The 25,033-nt window shown below is 41.1% G+C and overlaps 1 protein-coding gene across 1 annotated transcript in view; it reads right to left on the bottom strand.

The window, feature by feature from the left end:
* Positions 1-25,033, bottom strand: part of hnrnpll (heterogeneous nuclear ribonucleoprotein L like) — a 71,163-nt gene that overhangs the window by 13,220 nt on the left and 32,910 nt on the right. The window contains exons 3-7 of the mRNA XM_076743892.1: positions 15,051-15,160; positions 14,810-14,937; positions 12,220-12,305; positions 12,030-12,126; positions 11,137-11,209 (exon numbers count right to left, since the gene is read on the bottom strand). Coding sequence (XP_076600007.1) covers positions 11,137-11,209; positions 12,030-12,126; positions 12,220-12,305; positions 14,810-14,937; positions 15,051-15,160 — 494 coding nt within the window. The remainder of the gene's footprint in view (positions 1-11,136; positions 11,210-12,029; positions 12,127-12,219; positions 12,306-14,809; positions 14,938-15,050; positions 15,161-25,033) is intronic.

Here is a 25,033-nt window from a genome sequence, read left to right as displayed (position 1 = left end):
GCATGGTAAAGCACAGAAGTTTCAGGCCTGTATCAGGAAAGTCATAGCTAGTTAAAGGCTAAAGTGAAGAGATAAGTTTTAAGCTTTCTTATAAAAAATATTTTGTGAGCTGGCTTCTCTGATATCTGCAGACAGTGTGTTCAAGCACTTAACACTTGGCTGCGAAAATAAGCAGGTGGAGGTCACAGGTCAGTGCAGGCAACATCCTCTGCAAAAATCAGAGATGCAATTCTGAGGCCGCCATACTAGACATTCTTCACCTCCTTGCTGCGCCTTGAGACTCTGTCCGTGAAACAGAACAAGGTGCAATAGGTTGTCTGCAGTCACATGACATTAAATCCAGATGGAGGGCAGGAAGTGAAAACAAGATGGGGGAAATTCTTACTGTGCTAGTTTCAATGAAATTACAAGACAAGTATGAACAGAAAATCAGAACATATGTTGGATGTGACCCTTAAGTTATGAAGAGGAGCAATTTTTCAACTGAACTGTAAGATTTGCTGCTACTGCGGCAGTAGATATACCCAAATACAGTCAATTTAAACAAGAAAGCAAATGAAGCATACAGAAGTATGGAGGCATATAACTTTTTTGTTCGTGGTTTGGTCCTCAGTACCAAGACGCTCCGAGATGACTACTGTTTTGTTTTGTTTTTTTTATTTTTTGTAATTGTCCGGATTAACCTAGCAGCAAACGTTCAGAGCTGTGGTGCTGAATGTGGACGTTTAAGTCACTCAGAAAGGTCCAGTGAAACGCCACTGAAGATGCGGATCGTCGCGAAACAAGACAAGGCACATTATTTACATTCAGCTGTCTTATGTGAAACTGTTAGTGGCGAATTAACAAGTGTTAGTCGTGTTACTTGTAGCTATTACATTAAATCTATCACCATAGATTTAAAACAAGAGCCAATGTTACACCATTTCCACCATTATCCGACTTGGCTCCTCCTGATTGCAGATGGTTAACATTTTTCGGTCAATTTCTAGCATTTTTCACCCTTGTGAACAACAACTTTAGATAAGAGCTCCTTGGTTGGTTGGTTTCTCGGTTTGATCGATCTGAGCAACCGTAAAAAACGCAAATGCATTTTCAGTGTGTGTTATAGCGCTTCCTATGCAGAAATTCCTGCCCTCCATCTGCAGTTGGCGCCACAACAAAAGAGTGACATGACATCATCTGCAAACAACCTATTCTGGCAGCGCCCACCGGCCATTGTGAATGTTCTCTCTAGCTAATTGCTGAGATCTGAGACAATAACAATAACTAGCCCTTGCAGTGAACCAAATCTTAACAATTTTAACATTAAACATTATATCAGATTAGGGATGGACAGCAGAGGATCATGCTGAGAGGTTTTGATGGAGGTTTTTCATAATCTGAAAACTCTGTGGTGGTGCAAATTATAATGTTTATATAACAGGGGGCATTTGTTAGTTATGCATTTTGTTTGACATATGTTGGAATATTTTGGTTAAAACACACACAGACACATGTACACACACAGACACACACACACACACAATATGAAGGTGGCTACTGAAATAGTGCCCTAACAGAGAAGACCTTATTTAACTCATATAATGTACATGACAGCTCGAGAAAAAGATGGACTTTTAAACAGTGTGTCATTCCTGCCTCTGTATTGCAGCCAGGCATTCAGATATTAGAGGAAGAAAAGCCAAGTAGTCAAGTGTTTCATTCAAGTCATCCTACAAACCACTACAGACATGTACAACCCCTGTTCCAAACAAGTTGGTACACTCTGTAAAACATAAATAAAACAGAATGTGATAATTTGCAATATCACTATATATTTCATGTTTGATCTCGTTAATTTCATTGATTTTTGTAAATATATGCCTATTCTGAATTTGATGCAGCAACATGTTTAAAACAAGTTGGGGCAGGAGCGATTGAAGACTGGGAAAGATGTGGAATGCTCCAAAAACACCTGTTTGGAGCATTTAACAAGTTCAGTTTACCTGTGAAATGCTCCAAACAGGTGTTCCACACACCCAATTTTTTGATTGGTTATGAAAGGGGCATCTTCAAAAGGCTCAGTCGTTCACAAGCAAGGATGGAGCGAGGTTCACCACTGTAAACACATGACTGTATAAAAGATATTACTACATGCGCTCAGGAACACTTTGTAAAACCATTGTTGGTAAACACAGTTGTTTGCAAAATTGCATCTGTTTTTATTTATATTTTGCACAGCATCCAAACTTTTCAAACTTTTTCAGGTTGTACTTGTTTTGTCAGTTATTGTGTGTTGAAAGTATGTTAGTTAATTTAAGATTCCATTCATTCCTATAAACCACACTCAAGAGTAATGATTCTACACCCCAGAAAAACAAAACTTCAGTACACTTTATGGTAATGATGAAGGTGAGTAAAAAAGAAATAAACAGCTTTAAGGTGGTTTTATTCAGGGAGAGGCAGGTATAATGATACAGAGGCATGTGAACAGAGATATGAAAGAGACAGTACCTGTGAGGCATCAAGCTTTCTCTTTTTTTCTCCCTCAGCATGAAAGAACATCAACCTGCATTACATTGTCATCATAGTGATAAAAACATCATCATCATCATCATCATCATCATCATCATCATCATCACATCATCAATACTGTGGCTGTCAAACATATTTAATCACCTTTCTCATTCACAACACAGTGAGTATACATACTACACACTGCACTATATACACTGCATACAAGCTATACATTACATTGGAGGCACATTGCAGTGACACTTAAGAGCTCGAGTCGAGTGAAGAGCGAGAAGTGTCCCTCCCCCATCCCCCCACACACAGCTCAGCAGTTATTTGGCAGAGTGCTGATGCACTGCTCTGTTATATCCTGAAGACAGGTGCACACACATCAACACACAGCGATTGAGAGGTGAGATACTACAGCAGTGAAAAGTGAGAAGGCCTAGAGGTAATCCAGACAGCAGGATGGTCATCCACATTGACCTTCACACCACAGATTAGCAGCACACACAGTCGGGCATGTTTTTCAAGTAATGTTCAGGGAACCTGAACTGAGCTACTGTTTACTGTTTGAAACTGAGAAAAACGGTGTCATTAACATCATACAGTCATCATGTTTTTTAAAGATACAAAATGTCTACTTCAGTCAAGAGCAACTGTCGTAACCAGGTAATGCAAACATGTGTAACCAGAGGCTCTCTGTTAACCAGATTATGCCGTATTTGTTGAGTGTTTGGAACATACTGAGCGTAGGAATGGATGGACAAGAAGTAGACTACAATGCAGTATGGCTTTGCAAAGTTTATATGGACATTTTTTGGTGATTTCAAATGAACATTCATATGTTATCCATTATCTTTACTCTATTTTCATCATTTTATCTTATTATTACTAATTTTATCAGGTGGGTTTTATTGTTCACTATATATTATATTAATATTCTGTCCCTGTTATTGTACTCATTCTTTTTCATGTCAAAAACTTGGTGCATATGATTTCTTGTTTATTTTTTTTCTTCTTTCTTTCTTGGATGAAGGTTGCTATACAAACAAAGTTTATTATAATTATTATTATTATTTTTGTTATACTTAGTTTTGTTGTAAAACTGGGTCAACATTCAGATCCACTGTAACTGTGGGGAACCACAAGCTGACAATGATCAGGTAGTGAAATGAGCTGATTCTGACATTAACAGCATTCTAGACCATGAGACTTCAGCTGAAGTCCTTGAGGGCTGATGATGATTCAGGAATTTTGTATGAGCTACACTTACCAATGACTGATCTGACACAAATAACCAGATATAAGACTAAATGTGTCACTGTCTCGAACAGAGCCAGCACCTGGTACAGGCAGTATAGGCAAATGCTAGGAGTGCTAAAGTACTGTGAAAAATAATAATGATAAATAAAAACAACTCAACGACAAGTCATACAAACAGAATGCACATGCAGATGCAACCTCATGATGTTGATGGATGAAGTTCACTTAATTTCAGCCTGTTGAGTGTCGCAAACAGGCTTCTTTGCAGTGGCACCCACTCAGACCTCTCCAGAACTGCAAAAACATTTTCAATTATTTTCTTATTACTGACACTCCCACATTCCCACGTGGCTGTAGAGAGTAATAGGTTTATTTTATGTAGATTAATTTATGTAATCAACAACAGCATTTGCATTACATCTGCAGTCTGTAATTCACACATGGCACAGGTATCTTAATTATTTAAATCTTCTGAAGTAGCAAAGATCAGTAATTGATGTTTTCTGCTTTATACTGCTGAGCTGTTCCACAATGATTGCACATTTATACAATGAGATCATTTTGGAGTATAGTTGGTGTCCTGCTCAGGTCAGCACTGGTTTCTTGTTTCAAGTCCAGAACTGAAATAATCAGTTTGAAGTAATCAGAGAACAGTCTTCATTTTTCAAAGACAAACCAAATATTTACTCATTTTTTTAACCATATTCATATAACCTCTGCTTTTACAAAATAAGTTGTGCTGGTTTATCTGCTGGTCTACTGAAACCTCTATGTTGTTTCTGAAAAGTAATAGGTGATGACTAATGATGAGCTCAATGGCCATTTTTGCCAGAGGATCAGCCTCATCATTGATAATAGCTTTTGCTTTGTTAGCCAAACTGGTTCTGGTTACTGCCATCTTTAGTTTTGTCCAGCTGTAAAGTTAATACTAATTTAAGTATGTTTTCACTCAGTAATGAGTTCACACTGGAAACATTTCGTGCATACGAAACCAGGCTTCAAAAGGTAAAAAGAGCATGCTGGCTAAAATCAGTGAGAGTGGTGTTTTGTTGGACACTGTAATCACAAATAATTAATTTTGGAATGTTTTCAAAGATCAAATTAGCAGCAGTGTTCAGTATTGCATTTTGGCAGTACCATTTCCTTTTAGCAAAGAATGGTAAAGTACATCAATTTATTTCTTGTATCCTCACTTTGAACATAAGTGTGTAGTGTACACTTGATAGCATTAGTATACTGTTTGGAACTGGGACACAGATTTCTCTTTCTTTCACTGATAAATTACACATTCTATTATTATTTATTAAATTATGCATTTTTTCCTACTTTTTTACTTTTATAATTAGTATATATTGAGGATAATGTGACCTCCAAAAAAGTGTTACATCACAAAAACTAGTCAAACCAAATCCCTCTCAGACCAGGTCCTGGAGGTTTGAGTAATTCCCAGCTGGAGTTACCAGCTGCTTCATGAAGGCTGTTACTACCAGCACATCACACAATTGCACATTAAAAATCTACAGCAACCTGCAGCCACTTTGCAAATCCAGCAGACCCACAAGGACCTGCTGTACATGTAGACTTTTATCAGGCTGTAGGACAAAAATACAGCAGCGCAGTGTCTATATGACTGTGTCAGGATAATGGGCTTCATCTCTGTCCTTGGTTGTGACCTTGTGCAAGCTGATCTGAAGCAACATGAGCAATGCATCAACACACACACAGTAAAGGGAGAGAGGGAATTATAGGAGCAGGAAAGAAAATGGGAGGAGAGGGTGACAGAAAAGAAAGTGAAGAATAGAGAAATGACAACGTGTAGCTTTCAGAATAACAACAGGGAAGGAAGCTGTGGAAGACACATGGAGGAGGAAACTGATGTAGATTCAATTCAATTCAGTTCAATTCCTTTATTAGTCCCAAGAGGGGAAATTCCAAATTACAGCAGCATCAGTAAAGCAAGTAATATAACAAGTGCATGCAAAGTAAAACAGCAGTATGTACAAAAGAGTGGGAATTTTGAATAAAAAATAAAATGAGACGTCATCCGAAAGAAAATTGTATAAAACTGTACTAGTATTTACGATTGTACTAGTATTTACTTAAATTGAAAAGCTAACAGAAAAAAAAGAAGTAAGGTATAGAAAAAAACAGGAGTTAAAAGTAACTAGAGAAAGGGGAAGACAGAATAGGATACAGGATGTGAATGGAGGAAAGAGGATATATAGATTGCTGAGGAGCAGGAAAGAGAAGTGGAGGGAGAGGTATGTTGGAGGAAAGGCTAGAGGGATGTGTCAGGAGGGTGAGAGGATTAGCAGAAACAAGATGACGAGAGTGAAGAAGATGAAAAGGGTGAAAGCAGACAGGTAGAAGAAGCATAAACAGAGAAGTGGATAGAAAGCTGGATGAGCTGAAAGGAGAAGATGAAGATGAAGAGGAGAAGAGGGACATGGCGTCATGAAAGCTCCAACCAAAGAGATGAGGATGACAACAAGAGGCCTCTTACTTTATCCTCTAAACTGGAAGTAAAGAAGCATGAACATTTTAGAGAAGAGTATAAAAACAGGAATTATTATAAATCCCATAAAACACAAAACACAATGGCAGTATGTTTGCAGGGCTGTTGTACAGGTTTACATTAAATGTAAATGAACTGCATGTCGCACTTTTCTGGTCTGAAGACCACTCAAAGCGCTTTTACAACACGAGTCTTCGTTCATCCATTCACACACACACTCCTATGGCAGCTAAGCCACCTGCTCATTATGAGCCTTATCCATTCAAGTTGATAATCCAAGTTGGGATATGAATCTGCAGGCACATTTAAAACACCCAAATTGTGTTTTTCCTCATTTAGTAAAGGACTGCACCAGATTTTGTGCAGGTAAAATGGAAGAGAAGCAGTACTGTTGAAGATGTTGTGTTTGGGATCATGCAGTATGTAATTTATTGTGTTTCTGCTTTGCCTTTGAAGAGGTGCAAAATACACAAAATACGAGAGTGAGAGAGGGAAAAGGTGACTGATGAAACTTGTCCATCACTGTAGTTCAGACAATGAAGACCCTGCAGTAACATGAGTTGAGATTATAAGGTCACTCTCTCAATTCAGCACCAGCACCAGACTAGACAAGACTAGAGCAGCAATGTAACAGCCTGCTATTTTCACATGACTGCTTAAATATGTACTGTTCCTGACTTTTAATGGCTCACAGCAAGTGAGGTCCTTTTTAATCACTGATTCTTTTATTAAGTACTAGGCTACGGAATGAATTATTTCCTCACATACAGCATTCCTCTTGTGTGATCATTACATGATTGTGTTCTAAAATGTATCTTTCCCCCTAATGTATTTGGACTGTATTTTGGTAAACAGATTGCATTTTTAGTCTACCAACCAATCAAAGTACTTAACATCACACACATTTACCCATTCACGCACACTTTCACTTTCATACACTGATGGCAGAGGCAGCACTGCCAGGTGCCAGCCTGCTTCTCAGGAGCGATGCACTGCTTTCTGTCCATATTTCTATGCTCACCATTTCTCACACACGCTCTCACACACCCATGATGCAGCAATTTAGGATATCTTGACCGAGGACGTTACAACATGCAGACTGGGGGAGCTATGGATTGAACTGCCGACCTTCTGATTAGTGGTCGACCTGCTCTACCTACCTACCCCTGTATTAATACTCTCCTGTAAAAATTCTCACAAATGTTGGATACAATCCTCACTTACCCCTCCCCTCATTTTTGTCTGAGATGAACTTTATCTAAAAAAAGAAAGTCTTCCTGATAACCTGTGTGACCAGTGATTTGTTATTGCCCAATGTTCAGTAATGACTTGCCCACTGTCAGTGTCTCTGCGATGTGCCTCCACTGAAAACAGAAAACACTGCACATATGCATTTATTTAGTGAGTATTTAATATGTAACAGAGTTGGGACCAGTTCACAGTGGTATCAATCATTTCATGAATCATTTTGAAAGAGTTCAGTGCATTAGTGAGTCCTACAACCTCCAGTGTTCATTATACACCCAGCAATAAGCCGTCCTTAAAGGTTTCCTGTGGAGTTTTAGACCTCTAGTAGGGCTATGGAGCTCTTTTTGGTTGAGTGGGTCTTCTTGTGGGGTCTTATCTTGTGCAACTGTATGAGGATGCACACGCACACTCGTGACTGATGTGATACACAGTCCTGCAAATGGTGTCACACTATTTTGGTGATCAACAGGTGGCGTTAACATTGCCAAGATATACACCAACGCACCAACAAAAGAAAGGAAGAGGAAGACCACACACTAGTAAACCTAGATCTAAACAATGATGGATTTAATTTAAGATGGATTTAAAATGGCACTGCAAATGTTTTATGAGGAAGGGCATGCACTGGACATATTTGTTAGACTTCAAGGATACACACAGTGCATTTTGATCAGAAACACTCAATGTACTGTAAACATTATTTTTGTTTGTTTGCAAGAAAACTCCACAGGGCCCCTTTAAAGTAAAATATGTCGAGCTTGTTCTGAGGGTGCAAAGAAAATACTAGGGGGCATTGAAAACAAAAATGTTTACCACAAATGTCATGACAATCTGCTAATTAAATACTGGCATTTATTGCGCACAATGGAAAAAATCTGTCCAGAAGGTCAGAATGTAACCAAAAACATTATGAATCATTTACTTTAGACCATGACTATTCAGAACAAATGACATGGTGATCTGGACAGTAGCTGTTATGGATACTGTATCTTTCTCTGGACCAGTGTTGGTTGGAAACATAGGCCAAGTGTGATCACTTTCCCATGGCTCACCACTAGTGAGGCTAAAATGCAACAAGAGCAGCGCCTTCATTACGTATTACTTCATTGTTCACCAGTTGTTAACTATGAAGACACTTTCGATGTCACTGTTACTGTATATTTTCATTTGTGTAGTCTGACAATGAATCTCATTTCCAGAATTGATTGACTCAAGAATGAACTGACTCCAACAATTATCTCATCACACAGTTTGAAGACTTTTCAGGAAGAATCTTAGCCGCACACCACACACAGTACAAAGACTGCAGTATTTAGAGAAGTTCACTGTACATACTGAGGTCATGCATAGATCACATAGATTGTTACTGGTCTTATTACAGCTGGAGTCATGTTTGGCCTTGTTTTAATCAAGGCGCTGATATATCAAATGAATTGTTGTATCAAAACTTATCAGTAAGACCTACATTATGAGAAAGGCACATCCATGCATGTGTCTGAATGTACAGCTAGTGAAATCAGGGAATTCAGATTAGGGGTGTCACAATATACTGGCTGTCACCCATATCACAATATTTCTAAAAGTATCAAGAATAATTTTTTGTCAATTTGTCAGACAGCACAGTAAATAGGTGTTGCTCTTCAAACTGGCTTGAATTTATGTTTATTCTTCTCAAAAATCGACCCTTCCATGCACACAGTTCACTCGCTCACACACACGGAGGCATTCAGTACTTACAAACAAAAGTTATTGTCTTTGCCAACAACATGTTGGTTACATAAATAACATTGTGAAAAGGAGAAACCTTTCACTCAACACTGTGAGAAGAGTTTGGATTCTTTGAACAGGGTAGAGTTAGCTTTTGTAATTCAGTTCATCATGTATAGTGGTCTGACTTCAATGCAAATTGCCTTGCTCGACTCTTGTGATGTCAGAGATATGTCATCACTGAAAGTGAAACTGTTCACTGCAGCTACGTTCCTGCTGCACTCCAGTTTAGAATCTGCTTTTTCCTCATTACTGCATCCATCCGTTTTCATGACATTAGTTAAGCAGTCAGACCTTTTCAAAATTCTTTTGTTGAATTCAATGTTAAATGCTGTATTTCTAAGGGCCATGTTGGAAATGGATGTTTGGGATCAGTGTGTGTTTTAGATTAACAATTAACATCAATAAATTATTATTTTTACATAATAGCAAAGCTGCAAGTGTTTTGTTGTTATCACTGGGTTGCTCTCTCTCTCTCTCTCTCTCTCTCTCTCACACACACACACACACACACACACACACACACACAGGGAAATTCACGCATGCATACACACACTGTCTCCACACTCTCTCTCCCAAGTTCACTTAGACCGCCAATTCCTATTTTAATTAAGTGCCTATTCTATCTATATGCTGTATCTGTCTCACTTTATATTGCAGTTTTACTGCAACGTGTTCTACGTTTGCACAAAGGAGGATGCCCTTTGAATTTGCCCTTTGAATTTGGTGATGAAATGACAAATGAATCTTCTTCTTATTATTATACTATGTACTGCAGATGCTATCATTATTGTGATATTTGTGACATGGTAAAGGTCTAATGAAAATTTGATATTGTGACAGCCCTAATTCAGATGGCAAAAAATGACATAGAGCAGATTAGGCCAGACTTTTATACAGTAGACTAGCCAGAGTTTTGACTCTGAATAATGTTACTTCTGATGCACAATGTTAAGCTTTTAACCAGAAAGATTTTTCAATCAGATTTTGCAGTGAAAACAAATCAAAAAAGGGTTTAGGGCATACAGTACATTTTCATTTGTTTGCTGAAAAACCTGCACGATCGTCACTACAAAACCACTGAGGGTGAAATCTGGAAGCTAAAGGCCCTGAAGTGCTTAATGCACTGCGTGGACTAGACATCAGGCCAGACTACTTCTCCAGACAGAGAAGGAGATTTAAAACACGGGGTGGAGTAGCTAGATAGAAGGAAGTGCTACTGGAGTCCTGCAGACAGAGGTGGGACTGAGGCCTCCTGGGCATGTTGAAGCAGCAGCTGCATGGTGGTCAGCAGGAGTGAGATCCATCTCTTTTTTTCTCTCTCTCTCTCTCTCTCTCTTTTTGCTGGGTTGCAGGAGGTGAAGATGGAAGAAAGCTGCTGTGCATGGTCAGCCTGACGTCCATTCCTCTTTCTCTGTTCTCTCTCTCCCTCAATGTTTCTCTCTCTCTCTCTCATCATGGTAAGCGGAGGTGCAAGGCTTGTGAGAGACCGGTGATTGATTGATGTGAGAGTGTTTAGATTGGAGATGGAGAGACGGGAGGCGTAGGAGTCTTGGTGTGATGGAGGTCTGTGGTCCAAACTCTTTATGACTATACTCTTAATCCGGAGTAATCGGAGACTGACCCATACTGACTGAAGGTCTGGACACAGTTTCACAAATTATGAGAAAACTAAGACCATTTTCATCTATCAAACTAAAAACAGAGTCCCACCTTCCACATCACAAGATCTCCACTTTTGCAAAAAAGAACGGTGACCCCGAATGATTCAGTGCTCATATTCTGACCTTAGTGTAAGTATGAAATAGAGACAAAAGACAAATACAGACAGAGAGGGTATGTCTTACCTCGTCTGACCAGGTATGGTTTAGTGTAGTCCCAGCTCTCATTGTCGTTCTTAATCACATTCAGACGTGTTGGCTGTTGACACAAAGATGAAATACTTATTTAGGATGCAGTTAAATGCATCACAGACATACAGGATCTGTATTCTTGGTCTACCTGTTTTCACTACATACGCACATACGTATCTCTGCCACTCAACATTGTAAAGTAATATTTTATTCAGATGATGTAATTCTATATGCAGCAGGCTCTTCTTCAAATGTAAACACTGCAAAAATACAGTCTGCTTTTAATGCATTTCAAATCATTTCATCATGGGCTTTTTAGGACCCGCAGTTTCCCCCCTTTCTTCCCCTTTGTATCTTGTGTTTCCCCTGTCCCTCTGTCTCTTGTCTGTCTCTCACGTGTCTGTCTAGTGTTTGTTTGTCTCCCTGCAGGGGCGTGGCTGACAGGTCAGACTTGATCCCCTCCTCCCAGAGTGCAGCTGCGTTCAATCATTCAATCAAGGCTCACCTGCCGTAACATTATATAGGCCCTCCTCCTCTTCAAGATCAACCAAAACTCTGAAATCTCTTGACTACCTTAGTCTGTTTTTGACAATAAGGAAGATTAAAAGACACTGAACCTTTCCTGTTCTCTGTCCTCTCTGTTTTAAGTGTGGCATTTGGGTCTTGTATTCAGTTAAACTTAACCCTCCTGTTGTCGCGGATAGAAAATTGTAGACGACACGCCACTTTTGCGTCTTCTGTTTTCATCGCCTCCGTATAAACGTAGCATGATTCTAATCACCACTAAATGTACCCTTTTACCATTAAAAGAACTGTGAAGCTCACACAATTCCTCTTGTGAGACAACTGTAAAAAATGTAATCATGTTTTTTACGTGTGTCTCTTACCCTTGCATATTCAATCTTGAGTGTACAGCAACCAGCGTAGATGTCAGCTCCGTTCAGAGCAGCTTTGGCCTTCTGTGCACACTGAACGGACTCAAATCTGGAGGAGCAGGGTCAAGGAACAGACACTTCACATTCTAACACAGACACACACAGCATGTAAAGATATACATTTACACTACTGTAAGGATATTCCACCATGGCCTGGATTCCATTTCGTTTAAAGATGACAATCCTCAGGACACTGCCAATGGGGTTACACACTGTGTACAGAACATCCTGGACCAAAATGGCAAGAAAAGAAATTCAACATAATATGACAGTTTCTCATGCTGCAGTATATCTGAACCTGCACGATGCACAGTGCATTTCATGAATAGCATCAAGGTACAATAGTTGGTAAGAGAGAAATACAACTCCATGCTGATACATCATCAGGTCTTTTTTTAGGGTGAGTGAATACTTCTCCAAGACTCAAAATTTACGCTCTATCCCAGATAATGCAAATGTACCTGAAGCAGCTGTTTGTGTTTTACACATTACTCATGTTCCAAAAAATACCTTATTCATTCTAAGCCCATGGCTCACCAATCAAACATTCTGCAACACACACTAGCACAGATCGTCCGTTTGGTCTGCCATGGCTGTCTGTCCTTGTTATGCTTTCAAATGGACAACTATGGCAACTATGTGTATATAGTCTACGTATCCATAGCAATACCCAGTATTAGCAGTAATCTCGCTGGACCACCTGTGCATTTGTTGTCTTTGTTGTGTTGAGTGAGGAGATTCAACTGAAATTACTTCATTTTGGACCTTGGACAGAGAAAAACTCTTGGTAATGATGCCTTACTCTGGCAGTTGGGGGTGGGGGTTATTAAGGGTTAGGGTTAGACTATTAATGTTGTAAATTATGTAATAACTTTCTTACTTAGGGTAAGCAGTAATTATTACAAAGCTAATGAAGGAAAACCGTTAGCTTGTAGTTGTAGAATATGGTCATGAAGAATAAGGAATTTGTAGGTGCTTTATAATGACTAATAAAGAGCAAACACGCTACTCAAATGCGTACTAACAGGCAGTCAGTTAATAGTGAATAAGTGTACCGCAATATCAAGTCTTACCTCTACGTTACAAGCCTAACACCCTGCTAAAACACTGATTCAGTTGCAATAAAATTTGGAAAGAAGTGCTTCTGATTCCCATTGAGTGACAATCTTTATGAAGCATATATTCAAAAACTGGCCTTAATTCTAATTATCACAACATGAATTGCATAAATAAACTTTTTGGACCCAAAGATAATATCAGTGAATCTTTTCTCAGTTTGCTGTCATGTAACATTGCAAAATTATATGAAGTTTAACCCATAAGATGCTGCAACAGAAAAATAGTGGAAACAATAAAACCATTTACTTGAATGTGCAGCATCTTGGATAGGGGTTGTTGTATGATCTATGTCAGGTTGACGGTTGAAATACTTTCAGAAGAAAAGCAATGAACAGCCATTCAAATTTCAACTCTTTGCTTTATTTTCAAATTACAGTTGTCACCAGCACGCCTGTAATTTGCTTGTGATTGGCTCATGGGCTTACTTTTCCTAAAAGAAAACTGATGTGAAATTTGGTGAGCCATGTCTTCTACTGTATTGGCCCAAAACATTTTGTTGAAAGCACATATTCACTGAGATGACGTCAATTGTGCATGGAAGATATAATTTACATACATCACATTTAGGTATAACATGTAAGAACTGGCCACCTGTCAAAGAGTGTTCCAAACAAATAGGGTGCAGCATAGTGCCAGAGTAACCGCTAATTGCTGTTCACCATACCCTTTGCTGTAGCCATCCTTGGCTATAGCTACTAGCTGCGATTAGATAGTTAGCTCAGTTAGCTGTGCAGGTAGTGACCCTATTTGCTGACTGGAGCCTACCAGTACCCCAACCAAGAGCTCAGAGCACCTGGGGATTGTTGGTATTACTACCACAGGACAATAGGCATAATAATATTTCCTTTCTTGGCATTTTGTGAGTTTACTATGTTTATTCATTATGCTACTAAAGCCAAGAGAACTTGTGAAAGTGCAAACTTGCTACTTGCATACATCTCCCAGCTGAAATTATTGGGGGAGAAGACTCTTGATATGGTATTACGACAGAGGATGGGCCAGGGCTAGCTGGTTAGCATGGTAACTTCAGTAGATATCCATGCAACGCAATATACATACATAAATAACATCAGAACTGTTACTTCTTCACATTCTGTCTAGAAGTAACAGAAGAAGAAGTAACTTCACATTCTGTTGCTAATGTTAATTGTTCATTAAAATTAAAATTTTTTTAATTTGAATTGAATTTTTCTTTTCTTTTCTTCTCTTTTTTTTTTTTTTACATTTTAAACCAAAATTCTGGCCATATCTAACACATTATACTTTTAACAACATTTAAAAGAGAGGGAAAGAAATTTCTTGGCAGTCACTTGGACAAAAAAATGTACACTGAAAGTTTGCTTGAGAGAAGGACAGATATATTAAATATTTCATGTGACATACTGCCATTGAAATATTTCTGCATGGAGTCAGAAATTATACAGCAAATTTCCATCCAATTACAAAAAAATGACCAAGTGTTTTTTTTTTAGAACTACTTATGCATTTTTCTACATTCTAGCAGCCTCTGAAAATAGTCACTTGAAATTAGCTTTGCACCATCCCACTGAAATGATCATTTATTTTCCTATTGCATATATTGTATAGATGCCTGTGTGTCTGTGAGTGTTTACCGTGGTTATAGGGTAGAGGGGATTCTGTATGGACAGCAGGAGGACCTTGTTACCACTGTTGGGGTTGTCAGCATTGGTTGGCCTGGTGATTCTCTTGGATGTGGAGTAATTAAAGTATGCCTGTTGACCTGATGAACAGATGGGCAAAAAATATGATGACTTTTAGTATGCTACATGCAAGCATGCGTAACTAATCAATCTCACTGGTAAGTCTTTACAGTGAAAAGCCTTGGGATCAAACCTGCAATGTATACAGGCTCCTTGGCTCCACAGGATACACAACAGTCAGCGCTCTCCACTGCAGAGAACTCCACCAAGGCCTGGCGCTTGAATGGCATCATCATCACATAACTGAGAACACAAAAATGCAAACATTAAGATTGGACACATGCTCAACTCAAGAAGGTGCAACAAGAGTGGCAGCTAGTTACAGCAGCTCTAACCATTTTTCTTTGTCTTAGTGTGCTTTTGACTTCTCTTGGGTTTCTTCCATCACTAGTCTCGGTCAACTGTGCATATGTATGGATGTACAACTGGTGAGACTAATAAATTGCTTTTTAATCTTTTATGGACTATTTAAAACAACATTTGGAGATCCATTCAGCCACGGCTCCATTGTTTACAATTGGGAACATCTGTTAGCCCTGTGCAACATGTATGTTCTACCAGTGGAAAGACCAGAGATCCCCACGGAAATAAGGAGAAGGGGAAGCAGAGCTAGAGCGAAGTGCCGTGACGAGAAAAGATGGTATAAACCATCAATCCTGTCTCTTGTTATGGGGAACGTGAGATCTCTCCCTAATAAGATGGAAGTGCTAAGGGCAGTAACCAGACTGCAGAGTGAATACTGGGAGTGTAGCTTGATGTGCTTCACGAGGACATGGATGAATGAACTCACGTTTTGCTTTGGATAATTGTCAAATGCTGAGAGCAGAAAAGAAAGCAATGGAGAGTGCTAAGAGGAAAGGCGGGGCATAGCGATGTTTGTGAACAACAGATGGTGCAACCCAGGGCACATCACTGTATGAGAGACATAGTCCTGTTAGCTGTTAGCATTTGCCAAAATTATATCCTGAGGGAGTTCTCGCATGTCATCATGATAACCCCGTCGGGCGATGCTGCAGCAGTATGCAAACTCCTACACTCTCACAATCATGTTTCCCTGTCCTCCACTCTCCCCACTTTCACCTAGTATGTTAAATGCCATACCCGAGACAATAGAGACAATAGAACATTCAACTCAGTGTATGCAAATGCAAAGGATGCTTACAGTTCTTCACCCCTCCCCCCACTGGACCGCTCTGATCACAACCTGGTTCTTCTGCTCCCTGCCTACATGCCTTTGGTGAATAAACAACTGCTAACCATACGGTATGTGAGAAGATGGAGTCAAGTATGGCACTGAGGGGACTGCTTTGACATCACTCACTGGGAAGTGTTATGTAGTCCACATGGGGAGGACACTGGCAGTTTGACAACCTGCATCACAGACTACATAAACTTTTGTGTGGAAAACACCACAAAGGTGCAGTGTTTACCAAATAACAAACCCTGGGTGTCCCCAGAACTGAAAACCCTATGGAATGAGTAGAAGAGGATTTTTAGCTCTGGGGACAAAAATGAGCTGAAGAGGGTGCAGAGGAAGCTTAAAAAGCAGTGACAGCGTGAGGAGCCCTGAATCTGGAGATCGAGAATGGGCAAATGAGCTTAATCTGTATTTCAACAATTTGATTCTACCTCCATTCCTTCTACCACCCACCAGAGTCCAGACCAGATGGCGTTACGACTCCCCTCCCTTCTGGATCCAATGCTGTATGGGGGCTCCAATGCTGTATGAACTGTAATAGCAGCATGCATTGATGCTGCAGCTTGGGGCTCTCTATCCCAGTTTTTTGTTTTATTACTTTATGTATGGATTTGTGTGCATGACACATCCTGTGTAGATGGCCTTAAACTTGTATATACCAGTGCAAAGTTGCGGGACATTGGATACGCCAGAAGATCCAAAATCACTAGTGACTTTCATTGATCCCACAATATACCAACAGCCATAGCGAGATCACTGGGCTCTTCCTGGATCGTTGTCCGGCCTGGGAGGCGGCATAGACGGCAAACGGAACGTAGGCAGAACCGGGGATGCAGAACGGCCTTGCTAGTCAGGCTAAGGAATCGGCCACTCTGACCGGCTCTACCAAGCCTTTTATTAAGCTACGCCAGATCGTTCATCCACAAAACAGACGAGCTGGAGCTCAGTGGAACTCACACAACGCACTATGAACTGTTTCGATAGGATGTGCAGCTCCGGAAAGACTAGAGGGGGAGGACTTTGTGTCTACGTGCATCAAGGTTGATGTACAAACAGCAGAGTTGTAAACACCTATTGCTCCCCTGAGCTGGAGACCATGACAGTTATGTGCAGGCCTTTTTACTTACCAAGATAGATAACAGTCGTGCTGATAACCGCTGTGTACATACCTCCCGATGCAAATGTTGGCATTGCTCTCTCCCAACAGCACAAAGTGATCAGTAGACAGCAGGAGGTGCACCCCATGGGTGTTTTAATTGTTGCAGGGGATTTTAACCAGGCCTGCCTAAAGACTGTTTTACCCAAATTTGTGCGACCCACCACAGGGAAAAACACACTGAATAAAATCTATTCAAACTTGAAGGAGGCATACAGGACAATACCCCTCCCTCACCTGGGCATGTCTGACCACATTTCGCTGCTTAGTGGCCCAGCTTATAAACCCCTCAGAAGGAAAATCAAGCCAGTAAAGAAAACTGTAAAAATCTGGCCTGAGGATGCAATCAGTCAGTTGCAAGACTGTTTTATTAACACAGTCTGGTTGATATTTGATCATTTGGAGCTTAATGAATATAGTAAAACTGTACTGTTTTATATTAAAACCTGCACAGATAATGTCACAGTTAATAAACACATTAGGGTCTACAACAACAAAAAGCCCTGGATGACAGCAGAGGTGCAGTCACTGCTACGAGATTCCGCCTTCAAAGCCAAAGACCAAAACTTGTACAGTGTGGCCAGGGCTGACCTGAGGAGAGGACTTAAGGCTGCAAAAAGGGAGTATGCAAGGAAGGTGGAGAACCATCTGGCTGATAACAACCCCAGACAAGTGTGGCAAGGTGTACAGCACCTAACAAACTATAGGGGCAATTCGTCTGGAGCGGTAAACGCTGATGCTGCGCTGGTGGAAGAGCTAAATAGCTTTTTCACCCGCTTTGAGTCAGCGAGGCCCCACTCTTCCACTCCGAACCCAGTGAGTCGCCCCACAGCCCCTCAGCCCTCAAACACCCACCTCCTTGAGCTACAGGAACATCAGGTGAAAAGGGCCCTGAGAGCTGTGAACCCACACAAAGCAGCAGGACCAGACGCAGTACTGGGCAAAGTACTGAAGGCCTGTGCTGACCAGCTGTCAGGGGTCCTAACAAGGATCTCCAACATCTCCCTGAAACAGACCACTGTTCCACCGTGCCTGAAAACAGCCACCATCGTTCTGGTACCCAAGAAGGCCTCCATAAGCAGTCTCAATGACCACAGACCAGTGGCACTGACCTCTGAGGTCATGGAGTGCTTTGAGAGGCTTGTCCTGCCCCACCTCAAGTCCTGCCTCCTCCAGAGCTTCAATCAACACCAGTTTGCCTATAAGGCAAACAGGTCAACAGCAGATGCCGTAGCCACTGTCCTCCACGCTTCCACAAGCCACACAAAGGGGTTGGGGAACTATGTCAGGATGTTGTTTGTTGATTTTAGTTTGGCATTCAACACCATACTGCCAAACATCCTCTTCCAGAAGCTGACCTTGGATTCCCACCCCTCACCTGCGACTGGATTAACAGCTTCCTGACGGACTGGCCACAGACAGTGAGGTTTGGGACCCTAACATCCACCACCCGGACACTGAGCACAGGTTCGCCTCAGGGCTGTGTGTTAGGCCCTTTCCTGTATGCCCTATACACTTAAGACTGTGTACCTTCCCACCACTCCAACATCATAGTGAAATTTGCGGATGACACAACAGTGGTGGGCCTCATATCCGGGGGCGATAAGACAGCATACAAGGAGGAGGTCCAGAGGATCGCAGCCTGGTGCTCAGCAAATAACCCCCTGCTGAACGTCAGCAAAACTAAGGAGATGGTGATGGACTGGAGGAAGAAGAGAGCTGACCCTGTTCCACTACAGATAGTGGGTGTCTGTGTGGACAGAGTCTCCTCTTTCAAGTTTCTTGGGGTGCATGTGGCTGACAACCTAATGTGGTCCACCAACACATCAGCAGTGGTCGGTAAGGCCCAGCAGAGGCTACACTTCTTAAGGATGTGCACCTGCTGTGCACCTTCTACTATACCACTATAGAGAGTGTGCGTTGACATACTGCCTCACTATACGGTATCCAGGTTGCACAACCAAGGACAGGAAAGCCCTGCAAGGGGTCATTAAAACAGCACAGAGAGTCATCGGCTGCCCTCTGACCTCCTTGGAAGAACTGGCAAACATGCAAGGGCTAAACAGGGCCAAGAAGATCCTGTCTGACCCATCTCACCCAGGCCATGGGCTCTTCAACCTCCTGCCCTCTGGAAGGCAATACAGGCTAATGAAGTGCAGGACAAACTGGCTTAGAAGCACCTTCTATCCATGGGCAATCAAACTTCTGAACACTTAACACCCTCAGCCCCACCCTCAGCCCCACAGTGTGTGTGTGCATAGGCAGATTTTACTCATCAAGTTTGCATGTGTGCATGCTTACATATGGAGGTATGTGGTTATTTATTTTACTATTTTTTAGATTCTCTTTTTAAACACACAGAGGATAGAGTGCCTAATCAATTTCATTGTAATGTCTGTAACAATGACAATAAAGGAATTCTGATTCTGATTCTCCCCTGGAGAATTCCTGACTGATGGCATCAGCTCCAGACTGCTCAGGGACTGTGCAGCTCCGCAGGGTCATTCTGCACATTACAGCCCTATGGGAAACTCCTGTGTGGTTCCAGTCCCAAAGACTTTGCACCCCAGAGAGCCTAACCACTTCATGCTGGTAGCCTGATGAAGACCTTGGAGAGGATCATACTGAACCAACTGAGCTGTGAGCTGAACCCCCTACAGTTCACATATCAACCATGCATTGGTGTGGAAGACGCAGTTATCAGTCTGCTCCACTGATCTTATTCCCACCTGGAGAACACTGTGAGGGTCATGTTTTTTTGACTTGCTTGATGTGCTTTCAACACAATCCAAAAATCACTGCTCAGGGGGAAGCTGGATTGAGCTGGAGTAGACTGCCACCTAGCTGCATGGACCATGAACTACCTCACCAACAGAATAGGAAAGTCATCACCAACTTTGCTGACTGATGTGGAGTGAACCACTTGCACATCACCAGCAAGACAAAGGAGATGGTGATAGACTTCTGCAGGAAGGTGCCACAGATTACAACAGTGATACAACAGCGAACATCCAAGGTTTGGACATTGAGATTGTTGGTGAGTACAAATACCTGGATGTTCACCACAACCACAAACTGGACTGGACCAAAAATACAGATGTCCAGTACAGCAATGGCCAAAGTCGTCCCCATCTGCTAAGAAGACTGAGGTCCTTTGGAGTAGGGCTGGGCAGTTCACACAGAATACCGGTGTATATTTTTGTTATGATATGAATTTTTAATATACCACCACACCGGTGTATGTGATTAGACAACGTTCGGAACGCTGCGCCATGCACCACTGTTTCAGACGGGACTTTTATCAATGTCGCGCTTCTTAACACACATGGTGCGGGGCGTGGTGAGGGTAAACTGTAGTGCTCTGGTGTTGTTACAGTGAAGATGGATGGGATAGACACTGAAAGTTCCAAAGTCGAAGCTGCAGAACTCGTAGAACACAGATGATCAAGACAGTGGATCCCAGGTATGAAATACCGAGCAGAAAATACTTCAGCCAAGTTGCAACCCCTGACTACCAATTAACCTGTTCAATACGAGCGCTGCCTGTAGAGGGGGCAGTGTGAGAAGCCCGCAGTTCAGATGATCAATGCTCACGCCAGGAAGCACCAATCCTAACTTGTAGCATATCAGAATGACAGGGAGAGACTCTACCAAGCATTGCCACCCAAACGAAACATAATTCATACAGCAATGAATTATATGTGCGTGTAACAAAAAGCCGAAAATAGCTTACGTCCAGTTAAGAGTGTCTGCTGATTTCACCACTTCATGCAAACCACACAAGCCTGGTATCATATGAAAGCAGAGAGTCTGCTGATCACGAAGATGTCTGCCTCTTCACTGTGTGACGGAAACTAGCTAGCTAGCAAGCTAGAAGCCCAAGAGTAGCAGAAAAAAAACTTCGCTAAATCATAAAGTATGTCCTACCTTTGCTGTTTTGTGGTCAAAAGTTATATTCCAGCTCAAAGAAACGCTGCTAATGTCTCCTCCTATGACTCTGTGTTAGTTTGATATCAATCACAAAGGTCCTGGTTGTTTACATAAACAGGAGGGGGTTTCTAGAGTGGAGGGAGCGCTCTTCCTTCTGGATCATCATTGGTGTTACTATGGTGAATTTGGGCACTGCCTCTCAAATCTCTAGACTCTGACTGGTTGATAGAGGGGTCGATCATCAAAATTGACCAATGGGTTGCTGAGCTGTTGACCGGTGTAACTGCGCAGTTAGTTTCACCGCTCCGTCCCATTTACACATGAATAGGCAGAGCACTCACAGAGGACCCTGCTGACCAGGCCGAGGTGTTATTTTACTGTTTTATTTGCATTTCATCCTTTTATGAGAGATAAGAACAATAGCAAGCAGAAAAAACCAGTCACATGTCACAATTTTACCGTTTGGAGATTTTAATATCACACAGAAGCTTATTTCAAGCTCTTTTCAAATCTGTTTTCATTATTTTTATATCTGGTTTGTATCAAGTGTTATGATCACTCAAAGTCAGCTGATCAGTAGGATTTTTTGGAGCAGAATTTTGAGAAAAACAGGTTTAAAGACAAGGATTCTAAATCAGAACACAACCAGCTACCTCAAACTCTCTCTGTCTCTGAAGCCTTGACAAGTCTCTCTGTGTATCTTGTAGCATCTGATTGAGGTGTCAAAATAATGTTTTGATGACTAGGGTGAGCAGATGTCCTGCTTTGCGTGGGACAGCCACACATTTCCATTACTTTTCACACGTCCTGCAAATTGTGACACTGTCGGGAATTGTTAGCGACACTGTCAATAATAATTAGCGACGACATCACAATTTGTGGGACGTGTGAAAAGTAATGGAAATGCATGACTGTCCCACACAAAGCAGGACATCTGGTCACCCTAACTACGACAGATAAACCGTCTTCATAGGCTATGTAGACTAATACGTAATACGGGGCTGATTTCATGCGCTGTTCGTTTTTCATTCGTAGGAGTTAATAACAAACAGCGTGCCTAATTTAAATAACGTTTTTAACATGTTAAACAAGCGAAATAAAATGAGATATTTTCAGGAATGATAGACAAGATGTAAAATAATAATTTAATGAAAACCCAATTTTACCAATATTGGTGTTGGTGGTGGCATCTGCAATTTTCTGTGCAATGCTCTGCTGGGGCTGTGGAAGCTCTGAGAGGGACACTCTGAGAGGGCTATCAAAAAGACTAAACAAACTGTCAGAAGAGCTTACTCTGTCCTGGACAGCCCTCTAGGCAACATCGAGGAGGTGGGTGAGAGGATATTAGCCAAGCTGACATAAATCATGGACAGCTCCTCTCACACCCTGCATGAGAAGGTGGGGGCCTTCAGCATCTTCTTCAACAACAGACTGCTGCGTCTACTGTATAAGAAGGACCGCTACCACAAATCATTCCAACAGCGGTAAGACTGTTTAACTTGAGCGCTGTTTAATGTAGCACTGTGTTCACATACCTACCATTTGATTTATATTTAACATCTTGCTATTACACCCATGCGATAGCTGTATCATATTTCCTCAATACTCAATTCTCAACAGATCTGACATAGGACATAGTAAATGACAAAGTAAATGAGCGACTGCCTCCTTTTCATGAAAGACAAAAGTAATGACATTTTTGGAGAGTAGTAGTAGTGGTCATTTAGAGTGGAAGCCGTAGTATCACGAAGTGTTTCCTTCAATTATTCAGCTATTCAACTATCTTTACATTAAAGCCACTGAAACTCACTGTTAGCTTCGTTTTTCTAACCGCAATTTTGTCTGCCTGCTTCCGTATTATAGAATGGAACTGAAACATTACAAACCCCAGAACTACGGCATCCACCAGTGGACGCAGGACAGTATTGTGAAATTGCAGGGCTCACTTGGCTCCACCGACTGAGACATTTTCTTGGGTGGTACTCTAAATGAGATGGTCTTAGCCATCAAGGTATATACTAAATTCTGCATTTCCACAACCATAACAGTTCAATTTTTCAAGAAAAATTCAAAACCTTGGTTTACCCAACATATCATGCACAGATTCAGAGAAAAACAGAAAGCCTTTCAATGGCAGGATTGGGTTTCACTCAAAATCATAACACACCAAATCAAAAACAAAATCTTTCGAGCCAAAGCTTTTCAGACAGTTAAAACACTCACTGGACATGATCCACAAATCAAGTTAGCTGTAATAACTGAACCCACCTCTTTTGCTGAAAACCCAATTTGGGAAATTATTTTGTTGCAGTAGCAATTAAACATAAAGGCAAGCACAGAATGTATACACAACTATTTAGAAAAAAGCAACAAAAAATCTAAACAGGGATAAAAATAAAAATATAACTAAGCAAGGCTCCAGCCCCCCCACAACCCCTAAAGGGATAGTCGGTATAGAACGTGGATGGATGGATATGTATTATAATGTATAATACATATTATACAATATTATACTAATATAATAAAAATACAATTTAACTAAGTATATAAACAGTATTTACAGCAAAAAAATGTGTGCAGTTCAGATGATAGATAAGTGTAAACCGTAGTCCAACAGCAACATGTGCAATATTGCAGTAGTGCAGATAATATGTAAAAGTAATATGTAAAACACAAAAGATTGTGAGGTTGGTGGATTAACTGTTTAAGTTACTGTTGTATAGTGTGATGGCTCGTGGCAGGAACGATTTCCTGAAGCAGTCCTTCAGACAGCGGAACTGGAGCAGTCTATTAGAGAATCTCAATAACCATGAAATGCATGGAAAAGTGTCCTCCACCCCCTCCTACAACACCTCGAATCCCCCAGTAACTTCGCCAGACTCCTCCTCATTGACTTCAGCTCAGCATTCAATACCATCCAGTGCCACCAGATGATCAGGAAACTCCATCACCTGAATGTCCCACCACTTCTCATCCACTGGTTACACAGTGACAGACCGCAATCCATTAGAGAAGCCAGCAGAACATCCTCATCCTCCATCATCCACAAGGGAGCCCCACAAAGTTGTGTCCTAAGCCCCTTCCTGTTTACCCTCTACACCAACGGTGGCGGAGCCAGAATATTTTTATAGGGGTGGCCAGGCTGGGACCATAATTCACATCGGGGTTGTCACAGAAATCAGAAACATGGTTGTTTTCATTTAGCCTCTAAAGTCGGCTCTACCTGATTGTATTAGGCCGATTCATACCAATGACATAGCTAACAGGATGCCAGAAAATTGTATTCTATGTTATTCTAACTTTATTCTAGGTATGTTAATATTAATAAACCTAGATCATCTTAATTTGTTCCCAGTTTCCTAGATTGATGCATTTAACATAAACATACCCATCTAGAGGGTACATCTAGAGAAATGAAGTCCATTCTTTCAGTGCCTCATTTCCCCTAGGACAAAATCTCCGTAAGCCAAGGAGTCAGAACTAAATAAATTGATGTTTTTTATTTACCATCTCTTATCAAAATAGTACAGTAGCTCATACAACACATAGAACTTCTGGATGCAAAACTTCACTGTTCCTCCTTGGCTAAATAAATCAATAAAGGAATTGTTAGGATCTAGGTGATAGTCAGACTTGCATTAAAAGTGCTTCTTAAAAGTGTGTGTGTGTGTGTGTGTGTGTGTGTGTGTGTGAGAGAGAGAGAGAGAGAGAGAGAGAGAGAATCAGAATCAGAAAAAGCTTTATTGCCAAGTCCGATTTTACACATATGAGGAATTTGTTTTGGTGAAGTTGGTGTATGACACATCTACTAAAAATAAATGTGTGTGTGTGC

This window comes from Chaetodon auriga, chromosome 11 (assembly GCF_051107435.1).
Source record: "Chaetodon auriga isolate fChaAug3 chromosome 11, fChaAug3.hap1, whole genome shotgun sequence".
NCBI classification, from domain to species: Eukaryota; Metazoa; Chordata; class Actinopteri; order Chaetodontiformes; family Chaetodontidae; genus Chaetodon; species Chaetodon auriga.
The sequence above is the reverse complement of the archived record's forward strand: the minus strand, read 5'-3'. Positions and strand labels throughout refer to the sequence as shown.